Source organism: Tachysurus fulvidraco, chromosome 11, assembly GCF_022655615.1.
Source record: "Tachysurus fulvidraco isolate hzauxx_2018 chromosome 11, HZAU_PFXX_2.0, whole genome shotgun sequence".
Lineage (NCBI taxonomy): Eukaryota > Metazoa > Chordata > Actinopteri > Siluriformes > Bagridae > Tachysurus > Tachysurus fulvidraco.
In genome coordinates, this window is record NC_062528.1 from 4,472,097 (window position 1) to 4,484,596 (window position 12,500).

Genomic DNA, 12,500 nt, shown 5'->3' on the forward strand with positions numbered 1-12,500 from the left:
ATCTCCCTTTATTCATTTTGGTGGGTGTCCTCTCATAAAGAATCTAGAAGAAAAAGCAAAACTACTTCCATTAGCATTTTTCTCCAGAGAGGTATCCCCTGCAGAGGAGAAATACCACACTGGAATCTGTTAGCTACAGGCCATAAAGTTAGCTTTGGAGGAATGGTGTCACCAGCTGGAGAGAACTGTCCATCCATTCTTGATTTTTATAGATCATGAGAACATTGAGTATCTCAAGTCTGCTAAATGTTTAAATCCACGTTGGCCCTGTCCTTTAATTTACTTTTACCATTCTACAGACCTGGGTCCTGGGTCCTGCTCTCTCTCAAGCCTTCACCCTGCCAGCCGCATAGAGGACAGTGATGAACACATTCTTTCACGCCTGTGTTTCTTAGGAACCAGCAGCATGGACTTCAAATAAGAAATCTTATGCTGAATAACAGGAGGTTCTGTGGTCTTTCCCACACAACAACAGTTCCATGCCCACTACCGTATAATAAGAAAGATGCACCCGGGCACCCAGGTGGTCAAAGATGTTTACAGACATGCCCAAGCCAAAAGTAAAAGTGGCAAGTATAAACTCAGGGTGGCATAACGTTGCCACACCTTTCCATGGTTCACATCTGGCCACCAACCACAGGCCACTGACATCTGTCCAGAACCAGAACCACTTGAGATTGAGGATCAATACTCACACTAGCACCACACATGCAGGAAAATACTTGTGATATATAAGACCCCAATCTTCTCTATCTTCTCCATATCATAATAATATTTTATAAAGTTTCATTTTAAAATCTCTCTCAAATATTTGACAGCTAAAAATTATATACATCCACATTTTCTGTTGCCCGCTTTATCAGGTTTATAGATTGTTAGTGTTTAAAGGCTGTGGTCTAGACATTAGGGGAAAGTATTTAGTGAACAATCTAGCAGCCTCAGAGATGTCAACTTCCTGCAGAGAATTTTAATAATCTGAATGTGGAGCTCGGGTCACGGGGAGCCGAGAAGTTCGGATAAGCGGTAGGAAATAAATAAATGAATGAATGAATGAATGAATGAATGAATGAATGAATGAATGAATGTGGAGCTTAATCAGCTGTGTAATCCATCCTTGAATACTGGGGGGTCTGAGTGATCAGGAGTCCTGGAATGAATACATGATACGTGTTGGTGATTACAGCATCAAAAGCTCCCATAACACAGTATGTGGGGGAGGAGGGCATGAGGGTCAGTTTCTGATTGCTGTTGAAAGAGGTTTTTGTTTGGTTGATCAGTGGTGGTCATACAATGGTGCAGAGTAACAGGTGGTCCTCAGCTGGTAATTTCACACATCTGGAGGTAAGAGTGGAAACTGATTGGTGCTATCACACTATAATGTCTGTTCCACACTCACACTGCAGCTCGGCAGGAGGTCGAGTCGTGTGCAGGCTTTGAAAACGTCTCCTGCTGTGCCATTTGTCCTGTCAGAAGGTCACACACCTGTTTGTGTCACATGCAACTTGACTGTGATTGAACAGCTGAATGAAACAAAAGCACCAAGTGATGTGCATAAACTGTAAAAATAGCAGCGTCTCGTCCCCTCGTCCTTATCCCTCTTTCTCTCTCTCTTCTTTGTCCTCGTCCTCTGCTATTTCAATGCAAGTTATTTCAGTGCCGCTGCTGTCACACACACCTCAGCTGTCCTGATAAGTGGCATCCTAATAAAAATAATAAGATGGAAGATGTTGCTGTAGAAATCAGTGAATTCTACAGCACTAATGAGGATGACTCCATGTTACAGAGGAAGAAATAACACATACCGAAGCCCTTAGCTAACTAATGGCTGCGATTGCATCAGAGATATTTTATAGTAAGGAAACAAAAACTAAGAAAAAATAATCGTATCAAATCGGGGTGTGGGATAAAACTTAACGATCTTAACGATAGAACTTAACGATAAAACGATCGAGTTTTCTCAATCTTCTTTCTAAAGTTTATCAGAAAAATAAAATGACTGCTGTCGTGCGGAATACTTGTGCTGGTGAAGAGCTGCTTAAACCCAGAACTCAAACTAAGAGAAGTCAGACAGAGCTATTCATTGTTTAACTCTATAAAGCAGAGAAAATGATATATGTATTTTTAAACTGAAGTGTTTACTGGGCCTTTAAATCAAATACAGCATTCTTTTAATAAGCATTTACACATATGATTTTTAAGTCATAATTAATATTTGTCAGGAACTAATATAACAATTCCATGCCTGACCACCAGAGGGGGTGCATGCAGGTGTGTTGCTACATTCATTCATTCATTTTCTACCGCTTATCCGAACTACCTCGGGTCACGGGGAGCCTGTGCCTATCTCAGGCGTCATTGGGCATCGAGGCAGGATACACCCTGGACGGAGTGCCAACCCATCACAGGGCACACACACACACACTCTCATTCACTCACACACTCACACACTATGGACAATTTTCCAGAGATGCCAATCAACCTACCATGCATGTCTTTGGACCGGGGGAGGAAACCGGAGTATCCGAAGGAAACCCCTGAGGCACGGGGAGAACATGTAAACTCCACACACACAAGGTGGAGGCGGGAATCGAACCCCCAACCCTGGAGGTGTGAGGTGAACGTGCTAACCACTAAGCCACCGTGCCCCCTGTGTTGCTACAGTATGTTTAATATCATGTGGTTATGTCACCTGTTTCTAATTATTCCTAAAGTGTTGGTCTATTTGTACCTGTCCTTGTGTAGCATGTTGGATTTACTGTGTGTTGTTGCTCGGTAATCCTGCAGTTGGGTCTGATGGGAGGTGTTTCTCCACAACAATATTTATTTTAGAACAAAATCAAAAAATATTTATTGTATTCAAAATATATATTGGAAAAAAACATTTTTTTCAACCTTTTTACCTAAAACCCTTTTACTGTTAGTAGGTATGGCACATTGTTGTGAAGACCGTGATTGGTTGTTTAATAAAAACATGGGAGCACTTTTAAAATCTGCTCTATTATAAACCTTCACTTTGTCTCTATGTTAAGATATTTAAGGTTATATCATGTAGGGATTACGTTTGTGACCGATTGTTTTAGAGAAGTTCTAACATCTGTATGTTATTAATGTAATAATGTGTGTGTGTGTGTGTGTGTGTGTGTGTGTGTGTGTGTATAAAATATAGAATTTCTGCTCTGTGTCTGAGATGTTATCTGTAATCTGATTGGTCACTAAACTAATCCCTACAGGATCTGATCTGTATCATCTTATTAACTCACTATCATTATTAAATATTGTATATATTTCTCCTCTGATAAAGAAACTCTTAATCCTCTTAAAAGTCCTCCTCACTATTCCTAACACTTTTAGATCTTATGAGCTCTTTTAAGGGTTAAGATGCTTTATGAAGAACGTTTATCTTTACCAGGATCTAGAATTTACTAGAATTTTAAGGGGAAACGGCCACATCTCTATGAATTTTCTTAGAATGTAGTTTCCAGGAACAGGTGTGTCCATACTGAGACACTGTGACACTTTTTACACACAGGTTAACTCCATTCTACTCATTATTAATTATTATTATTAGTGATGAAAACTGAACCAGAACAGTGAAGCGCATGACTACTAACATAAGGCTGTGTTTAAAAAAAATGCTTTACAATTTCCTTTTTATATTTCCTGCTGACACACCTAAATGTGCTTCATGGCCTAAAGCTGACATGTGATTTAAACACACACACACACACACACACACACACACACACACACACACACACACACACACCAGTGTGACCCCATTGTCATATCAGTTTAGAGACAATATCTAGTTGTATCTTCTAACCACACTGTTTTTCAAATCTCTAGAGATTTGTGTGTGTGTGTGTGTGTGTGTGTGTGTGTGTGTGCGCGCGCATGTGTGTGTGTTAATACAACCATCTGTGTGTTATTTTCCTCTTTACAATGATCATGCTCTTCTATAATAGAAGCATAAGCATAAAATTTATTTATTTTAAAATTTGAAGATTTTTTTCTTCAATAATATTAATAATTTAAGCTAATAACTGGTCAGATTTTTCCATTCAGACTTTTGGAGACAACCAGAAAACAGACATGAAGTGACAGAAGCTGTGAAATTGCTTTGACAGACTTCGCATCTCTGTTGTTTAATCCTGAAGGCTTTTGAAAATCAGGTCTTGATGAAAGTACGGTTCCAAAAGGACAATGCAGCATCAAAGAGTCCTGATTAAAGCCACACACAAGGCTGGAACGCGCTCACAAATAGAGTGCTCATGTCAACGTTCATACCACACACACACACACACACACGGTCTGAAACACTCAGCACATTCAGGTAAACACGGGGACCAGGATGTCTCAAAGAAATGGTGTTTGTGACTCAGAGTCATTCTGCTAAATGATTCATTTGCAATATTTCACTTGTTCCTTGTTCAGCTGCAGCTTTTGCCTGAACAGACAGTCTGATCAACCTGGTGTCTAAATCTCACAACGTTCAGCTTGTACCTGAATCTCAGCTTTTAGCAGTTTATTTCAAGTCGAATCATTAATTCAACAAAAAAGAAAAACAAAGTGCCATAAACATAACAGTAAGGCAGGATTCAAGTACTAGATTTTATGGGATAGGTATTTTCTGTGTAGGTGTAGAATCACTGATGTGTGTACGATGGATCTGTTCTGGCTGAATTTATGATTATTATATTATAAAATTAGTCCAGAGGAGGTGCATCGCTGTTCCTGTAAAAGGTGCAATGATTGGATCAGTAACATTCATCATACATTAAGCACCAGTCAGACAATACTTCAAAAAATACCATCATTAAGTTCTTCAGCGAACCGTCAGCCATGAAGACGTAAACTGAATTTAAAAAGGTTCCACATCAGTGAACTCGTGCTAAATAACAAGATCTTTTCTTACAGATTTTCACCTAAATTTAACTGTTAAATTTGTGCTGCCTAACAGACGAGCGGTCCGTGGGGCAGGGCGACTGCGCTAACAAGCGATTCTCAAATCCATGACAGATTTTAACAGATGTTAACGAGCAGAATCACTATTTCAAATCCTGTCTGTTCGCTTCATTACCATTTTAGTTACAACTTTGTTAGTGTAAAAAACTTACTGGAATACTTATGAGCTGGTGTCTTTTTTTAAACCACTGCATTTTAGAAATCACACACACACACACACACACACACACAAACACAGTGTACAAGGACAGTGCATTCAATCATTCATTGTTCAAAGCTTAATATGTCTAAATAATAACTTTTAATTCAATCAATATACATTAATTATAACTAATTACACTTTCTGTAACAGTTCATTACAATACACACATATGAAGAAAATGAAGAAATGTAGAGAAATGCAAAAATATATATATATCAAATTATTAGAACATGTGATTTTAGGAAATGGTTGTGAACTAAAGTCGACCAGAACAAAGAAAAATTAAATTAAATAATTTAATAATCAGAGGATTAATTTGGAGAGACAGTATTACAGGTGTGTGTGTGTGTGTGTGTGTGTGTGTGTGTGTGTGTGTGTGTGTGTGTGTGTGTGTGTGTGTGTTAATAAGATGTTAATAATTCCTAACAGCTTGACCTGCAGCTATTGAGTGTTTTATTCTTATTAACATCAGTAAAATTGTGTCCAGGCTGCAGTTTAATGTGACTAAAGTTAAACCTGGTGTAAAAAACTATTCGCTCTCTCACACAGAAGCACGATGCAGTCCACAGTCCACACTTTACTGATCCAGAAAATCTTCAGAACTTCACATTGTTCCAACGAGCACTTACGATATCCAGAAAAAACTTTGCAGGAGAACTTATGATTGGACGTCCGGACATGTACAACATGGACATCAGTACAACTGACATGTTCTGTTCAGAACGATTCTGGGTTTCCACAAAGTCTAAAAACAGCTGCTAGAACTTTCCAGATCATCACATGAGGGGGTAAACATCGCTAACCGTATCCATCTAGCAGGATGACACTGGATCCAGCTGGTCTGATTGGTTCATGCGTTCTGGCATATTCTTTATCTTCTGTAGAGACACAAAATCTCGTCACTCAAGGAACCGCAGTCAGAGTGAGTAAGTAATAGATGTATAAAAATTACAAATAAATAAATAAACAAAAATGTTTTTAACTTGTGCTAATTTATAAATGAAATGAAAATGAAAGAGAACTTGAAGAGAAATGAAGAGAAATTTAATGAACTACTCTCCACCCCTGACTACAGTGTGCTCCAACAGTCTCAGTTACACATGTTGTCAGTTAGTGCAGGATTAAGTTTCACTGCTCCATCTCTACACACAGGATGTTCACTTTAACTGACCCAAAACACTACGAATGAAAGTCTTGAAGAGGAGAGAAGAGGAGAGAAGAGGAGAGAAGAGGAGAGAAGCATCTTAGATTGCTTTTTCGGCATCACTAAAGTGAGTGTATCACATGTATAAGTGGGCAACTGGTAGCTCGCTGGTTCAGGTGGTTGGCTGTTGATCAGAAGGTTGTAAGTTCAAATCTCTGGACTACCAAACTTCCACTGATGGGCCATTGAGCAAGGGCCTTAACCATCACCTGTATAAAGGTGATGAATGTAAGTGGATAAGGGCTGAAAATGTATAGGATGTGATATTAATAGTAAGACGTACAGTCATCGACCCTGGAGTTCTCTTGCCTTTACTTCACTAGAAAGTTGTGAGCAGGTCGGGACTGGTTCTGAAAGCTCCGACTTGTTCATAGAACCACCGTTAAATAAACAGCCAGCGTTCTGTTTGATCAGAAGCAGTGAGGATCATCTGAATAACCACATTTCATTTGTCCCCCTGAGACAGGAGGCGAGAAATAGGACAGATGTGTTTCGTGATAAACGTGTGATTATTAATTGAATTCAGTTTCAGGTATTTGTATAGCGTGACGGTGTTGAGGAAAAACTCGCTGCGATGATATGAGGAAGGAACCTAGAGAGGAACCAGACTCAGAAGGGAAGGGATTATTGTTACAAGACATTTGGTGTGCATTAAAATTTGTTCATTTCAGAAACACCTTCGTGATCTCATTTCACCTTTTACTGCAGACACGTTTATCCAGAGACATTTATCTCATTTTGTACAACTGAGCAATTGAGGTTTAAGGGCCTTGATCAGGGGCCCAGCAGTGGCAGCCTGTTGGACCTGGGATTCAAACTCACAACCTTCCGAATGGAAATCCAACACCTTAACCACTAGTCTACATCACCTTATCGGTTGAGACGGTTTGTATTTAGCACGTTTTATCCAGTGCGACTCATAGCTTAAGAGTTTTTATTTAGAACTGAAGCTGAGTCTGAAACATGCTTTGAGCCTTTACAGTTGTCCACTTGAAGAAAATCGACGTTTGTAAATGTCTGAAATCTTTTCCTGTTTTTTTTAACACATAATTTTGCTGACAGATAAATAAGATATGTTAAATAAGAGCTAACACTCTCCATGCTTTACCTCAGGCATCAGCAGGCATCATCACTTCATGGTCACAGGTTTCTTAAGAGCTAAAGGGAGAGAAAAGGTTTAAAAACACATCAGACATTTAAACACATTTTTAGGAATAAAAAACCTTACATTTAATTTTACTTCAGCCGACTCTAGGTCAAAGGTCATCTCTTAATAGGATAAATAAAATAGTGATGTCACACACGCAGCATCCATCTCTGTGTGCAAATTCAAAGCCATTCAGATTTAATCCAAATGATGTAAATAAAATCCACTGTTGATTAAATTTAATCTTGAATACATTCTTTACTTGAATGATTCTGAAGTCACGTACAGTAATTATGCAGCACTTGCATGTGGAAATCAGCCTCCAACACACGGAGGAAGACTTCCCAATGATTTAGTCCACAAGCTTAGACACTACAGAGGGATCACACGGTGCACTAGACACCTACTGGTTCATTAGATGATTAAAAATCTGACATATTTCATATTTTGTAAAATTTTGTTGGCTCAAAATGCACAGACATTTAATATCAATAAATTATAAAAAAAATATTATTAATGGTACTGGAAAGCAAGGCTGAGGAAGAATGTTTATAAAGCGCACACACACACACACACACACACACACACACACACACACACACACACACACACAGTGATGTTATATACAAAATTACATATAATTCCATCAGCCCTGGTTTTAATAAAGCATAAAAAGGAGAAACACTTCACCTACAGATCATGAGCCTCTTTACACACACGTTCGTCTGTTACACACACACACACCCTCATCTGTCTGTTACACACACACACCCTCGTCTGTCTGTTACACACTCACGCTCGTCTGTCTGTTACACACACCCTCGTCTGTCTGTTACACACACACCCTCGTCTGTTACACACACACCCTCGTCTGTCTGTTACACACTCACGCTCGTCTGTCTGTTACACACACCCTCGTCTGTCTGTTACACACACACCCTCGTCTGTCTGTTACACACTCACCCTCATCTGTTACACACACACCCTCGTCTGTCTGTTACACACTCACGCTCGTCTGTCTGTTACACACACCCTCGTCTGTCTGTTACACACACACCCTCGTCTGTCTGTTACACACTCACGCTCGTCTGTCTGTTACACACACACCCTCGTCTGTCTGTTACACACTCACGCTCGTCTGTTACACACACCCTCGTCTGTCTGTTACACACACACCCTCATCTGTTACACACTCATGCTCATCTGTTACACACACCCTCGTCTGTCTGTTACACACTCACCCTCATCTGTTACACACACACCCTCGTCTGTCTGTTACACACTCACGCTCGTCTGTCTGTTACACACACACCCTCGTCTGTCTGTTACACACTCACGCTCGTCTGTTACACACACCCTCGTCTGTCTGTTACACACACACCCTCATCTGTTACACACTCACGCTCGTCTGTTACACACACCCTCGTCTGTCTGTTACACACTCACGCTCGTCTGTTACACACACCCTCGTCTGTCTGTTACACACACACCCTCATCTGTTACACACTCACGCTCGTCTGTTACACACACCCTCGTCTGTCTGTTACACACACACCCTCATCTGTTACACACTCACGCTCGTCTGTTACACACACCCTCGTCTGTCTGTTACACACACACCCTCATCTGTTACACACTCATGCTCGTCTGTTACACACACCCTCGTCTGTCTGTTACACACTCACGCTCGTCTGTTACACACACCCTCGTCTGTCTGTTACACACTCACCCTCATCTGTTACACACACACCCTCGTCTGTCTGTTACACACTCACGTTCGTCTGTCTGTTACACACACACACCCTCGTCTGTCTGTTACACACTCACGCTCGTCTGTCTGTTACACACACCCTCGTCTGTCTGTTACACACACACCCTCGTCTGTCTGTTACACACACACCCTCGTCTGTCTGTTACACACACACCCTCGTCTGTCTGTTACACACTCACGCACGTCTGTTACACACACCCTCGTCTGTCTGTTACACACACACCCTCATCTGTTACACACTCATGCTCGTCTGTTACACACACCCTCGTCTGTCTGTTACACACACATGCTTATCTGTTACACACACACACACTTATCTGTCACACACACACACCCTTTTCTGTTACTCCCTCGTCTGTTACACACACACGCTTATCTGTTACACACACACACACACACACACACACACACCCTTATCTGTTACTCCCTCGTCTGTTACACACACACGCTTATCTGTTACACACACACACACACCCTTTTCTGTTACTCCCTTGTCTGTTACACACACGCTTATCTGTTACACACACACACACACACACACACACACACACACACCCTTGTCTGTTACACACACACCCTCATCTGTTACACACTCATGCTCGTCTGTTACACACACCCTCGTCTGTTACACACTCACGCTCGTCTGTTACACACACCCTCGTCTGTCTGTTACACACACATGCTTATCTGTTACACACACACACACACTTATCTGTTACACACACACACACACCCTTTTCTGTTACTCCCTTGTCTGTTACACACACACACTTATCTGTTACACACACACACACACCCTTGTCTGTTACTCCCTCGTCTGTTACACACACACGCTTATCTGTTACACACACACACACACACACACACACACACACCCTTGTCTGTTACTCCCTCGTCTGTTAAACACACACGCTTATCTGTTACACACACACACACACACACACACACCCTTGTCTGTTACTCCCTCGTCTGTTACACACACACTTATCTGTTACACACTCAGTAAGAGAATCACTGCAGTAAGGACGTGTGGATGATCACACAGCCTCCTGGGAAATTACTCATCACTGTGTTTATTACACCTCAGTATAAAGAGCATGATAGTGGGCAGTGCTTAGTAGGATAACGCAGCTCTGTGATTGGCTGTGTGATGACCCACAGGTCTGGGCGATTAGCTGAGAAACTCACGGCGAGGTGATCTGCAGAGAAAGCAGCCACACTGTTCCTCATCTCACTCTCAGTACCACGCAGAGGAATAAGCGACACACTACCGAGACGAGAGTCCAGAGGAGGAGAGGAACGAGGAACAGAACGTGACTTTAACCACTCTGTAGGCCACAAGAGACCCGCATGCTGAGAGAGAGAGAGAGAGAGAGAGAGAGAGAGAGAGAGAGAGAGAGAGAATTATTATATTGTTAACAGTTTATTGTCTAAAATTCCCAGATAAAATGAAGATAATAGATTTAATAAATGTAACTAAGAACCTCAACACTCACAAAACAACATGCAACTCGTTTACAGCAAATGCACCAGCCACGTGTTCGTGTGTGTGTGTGTGTGTGTGTGTGTGTGTGTGTGTGTGTGTGTGTGTGTGTGTGTGTGTGTGTGTGTGTGAGTGAGAGAGAGAGAGAGTGAAAGAGTGCACTGACCTGTATACTGAGAAACGTAGCGAGCCACTCCCTCATCTCTGTCTGAGTGTCACAGCACAAATACCTACACACACACACACACACACACACACACACACACACACACACACAGTGTAGTGATATAATTAGAATAATTACAGTAGTACAGATCTCAAAGTTGCTCTGAATGGAGAGAAATGACATCATTTCCTGTTCTGAATGTAAACACTGTCACGTTCTACACTTTCCTAAAAATTATATTTTTATATCTTTTGGCTGAGAATTTATTCCTGCATTAGTCTCGCTCTGTGCTCATTATCTGCCCTTTTATTCAGTCATTTTCTCTTCCATGATAACGCAGCAGTAATTCAGACCCTCTCATACACACACATTACTGCTATGTATTTATTCAGCTTTATTACATTACTGCTACGCCGCATTAAACCCGCCATGTGCAGCTGCACTACTGTCAGAGCTGCTGGTACAGAAAACTAATCAAACCCATCTGACCAATCAGGATCCAGAAGGCAACAGTGTGTGCTGTAAATAAGAAGCACGAGTTCACATTCAGTTACAGGAAGTCATTACACCAAATCCAGTGCACTGCATAAAAAAGCTGAACAATAAAATGAGACTGCCTTTTTTTTTGACAATGGACTTTACACACACACACACACACGAACACACACACCTTTACAATAGACTTTACACACACACACACACAAACACACACACCATCAGTCTTTACAATAGACTTTACACACACACACACACACACACACACACACACACACACTGTCAGTCTTTACAATAGACTTTACACACACGAACACACACACCATCAGTCTTTACAATAGACTTTACACACACGAACACACACACCATCAGTCTTTACAATAGACTTTACACACACGAACACACACACACACACACACACACACACACACACACACACTGTCAGTCTTTACAATAGACTTTACACACATGAACACACACACACACCGTCAGTCTTTACAATAGACTTTATACACATGAACACACACACACACACACACACACACACACACACACACACTGTCTGTCTTTAGTGTGAGTAACAGTAAAGAATTTGAAACTGTTGTGTGTTGCTGTGGTGCATTATAGGAGCAGTGGATTGTGGGGATTTTGGGGAAATTGTGTGTCTCGTTGTCCTTCTCACTTTCACTTCACATGAACTCTCACATTTTCAGTGGAAACTGAACAACAATAAAGTGTGTGTTCATGACATGGTGGGAGTTGTGGTAATTACGAGAGCATGACTCTGAGCTGTTCATCTCCACGAACTCGGATAATGAGCAGTTTCTATAGAAACGTACGCAACACCTCGACATGTTTTAGACAGAACACACAGCACAATGCTACACAACTATACAAAATGATGAACACACACATGCAGATCTGCAGCATCAGGCTTTAACTTGCTCACTGCTCCACTTGTGCTAAGGCTGTTCTGCTCATTATTAATGATTGTTATTCTCATTGTTCAGTGTGATAGAAAACACACACGCACACACACAATCTCACACAATAAATGAATATTTTTT

The 12,500-nt window shown here is 41.1% G+C and overlaps 1 protein-coding gene across 6 annotated transcripts in view; it reads right to left on the reverse strand.

The window, feature by feature from the left end:
* Positions 1 to 5,247: 5,247 nt before the first annotated feature.
* LOC113637856 (arf-GAP with Rho-GAP domain, ANK repeat and PH domain-containing protein 1) overlaps positions 5,248 to 12,500 on the reverse strand; it is a 66,030-nt gene continuing 58,777 nt past the window's right edge. For 3 of the 6 annotated variants that reach the window (XM_047820422.1, XM_047820423.1, XM_047820427.1), the window contains 4 exons: positions 10,939 to 11,002; positions 10,478 to 10,642; positions 7,480 to 7,529; positions 5,248 to 6,045 (listed from right to left, as the gene is read on the reverse strand). In XM_047820422.1, coding sequence (XP_047676378.1) covers positions 7,512 to 7,529; positions 10,478 to 10,642; positions 10,939 to 11,002 — 247 coding nt within the window. In that variant the 3' untranslated portion in view covers positions 5,248 to 6,045; positions 7,480 to 7,511. The remainder of the gene's footprint in view (positions 6,046 to 7,479; positions 7,530 to 10,477; positions 10,643 to 10,938; positions 11,003 to 12,500) is intronic. The other 3 variants (XM_047820426.1, XM_047820425.1, XM_047820424.1) reach the window with 3 other exon arrangements.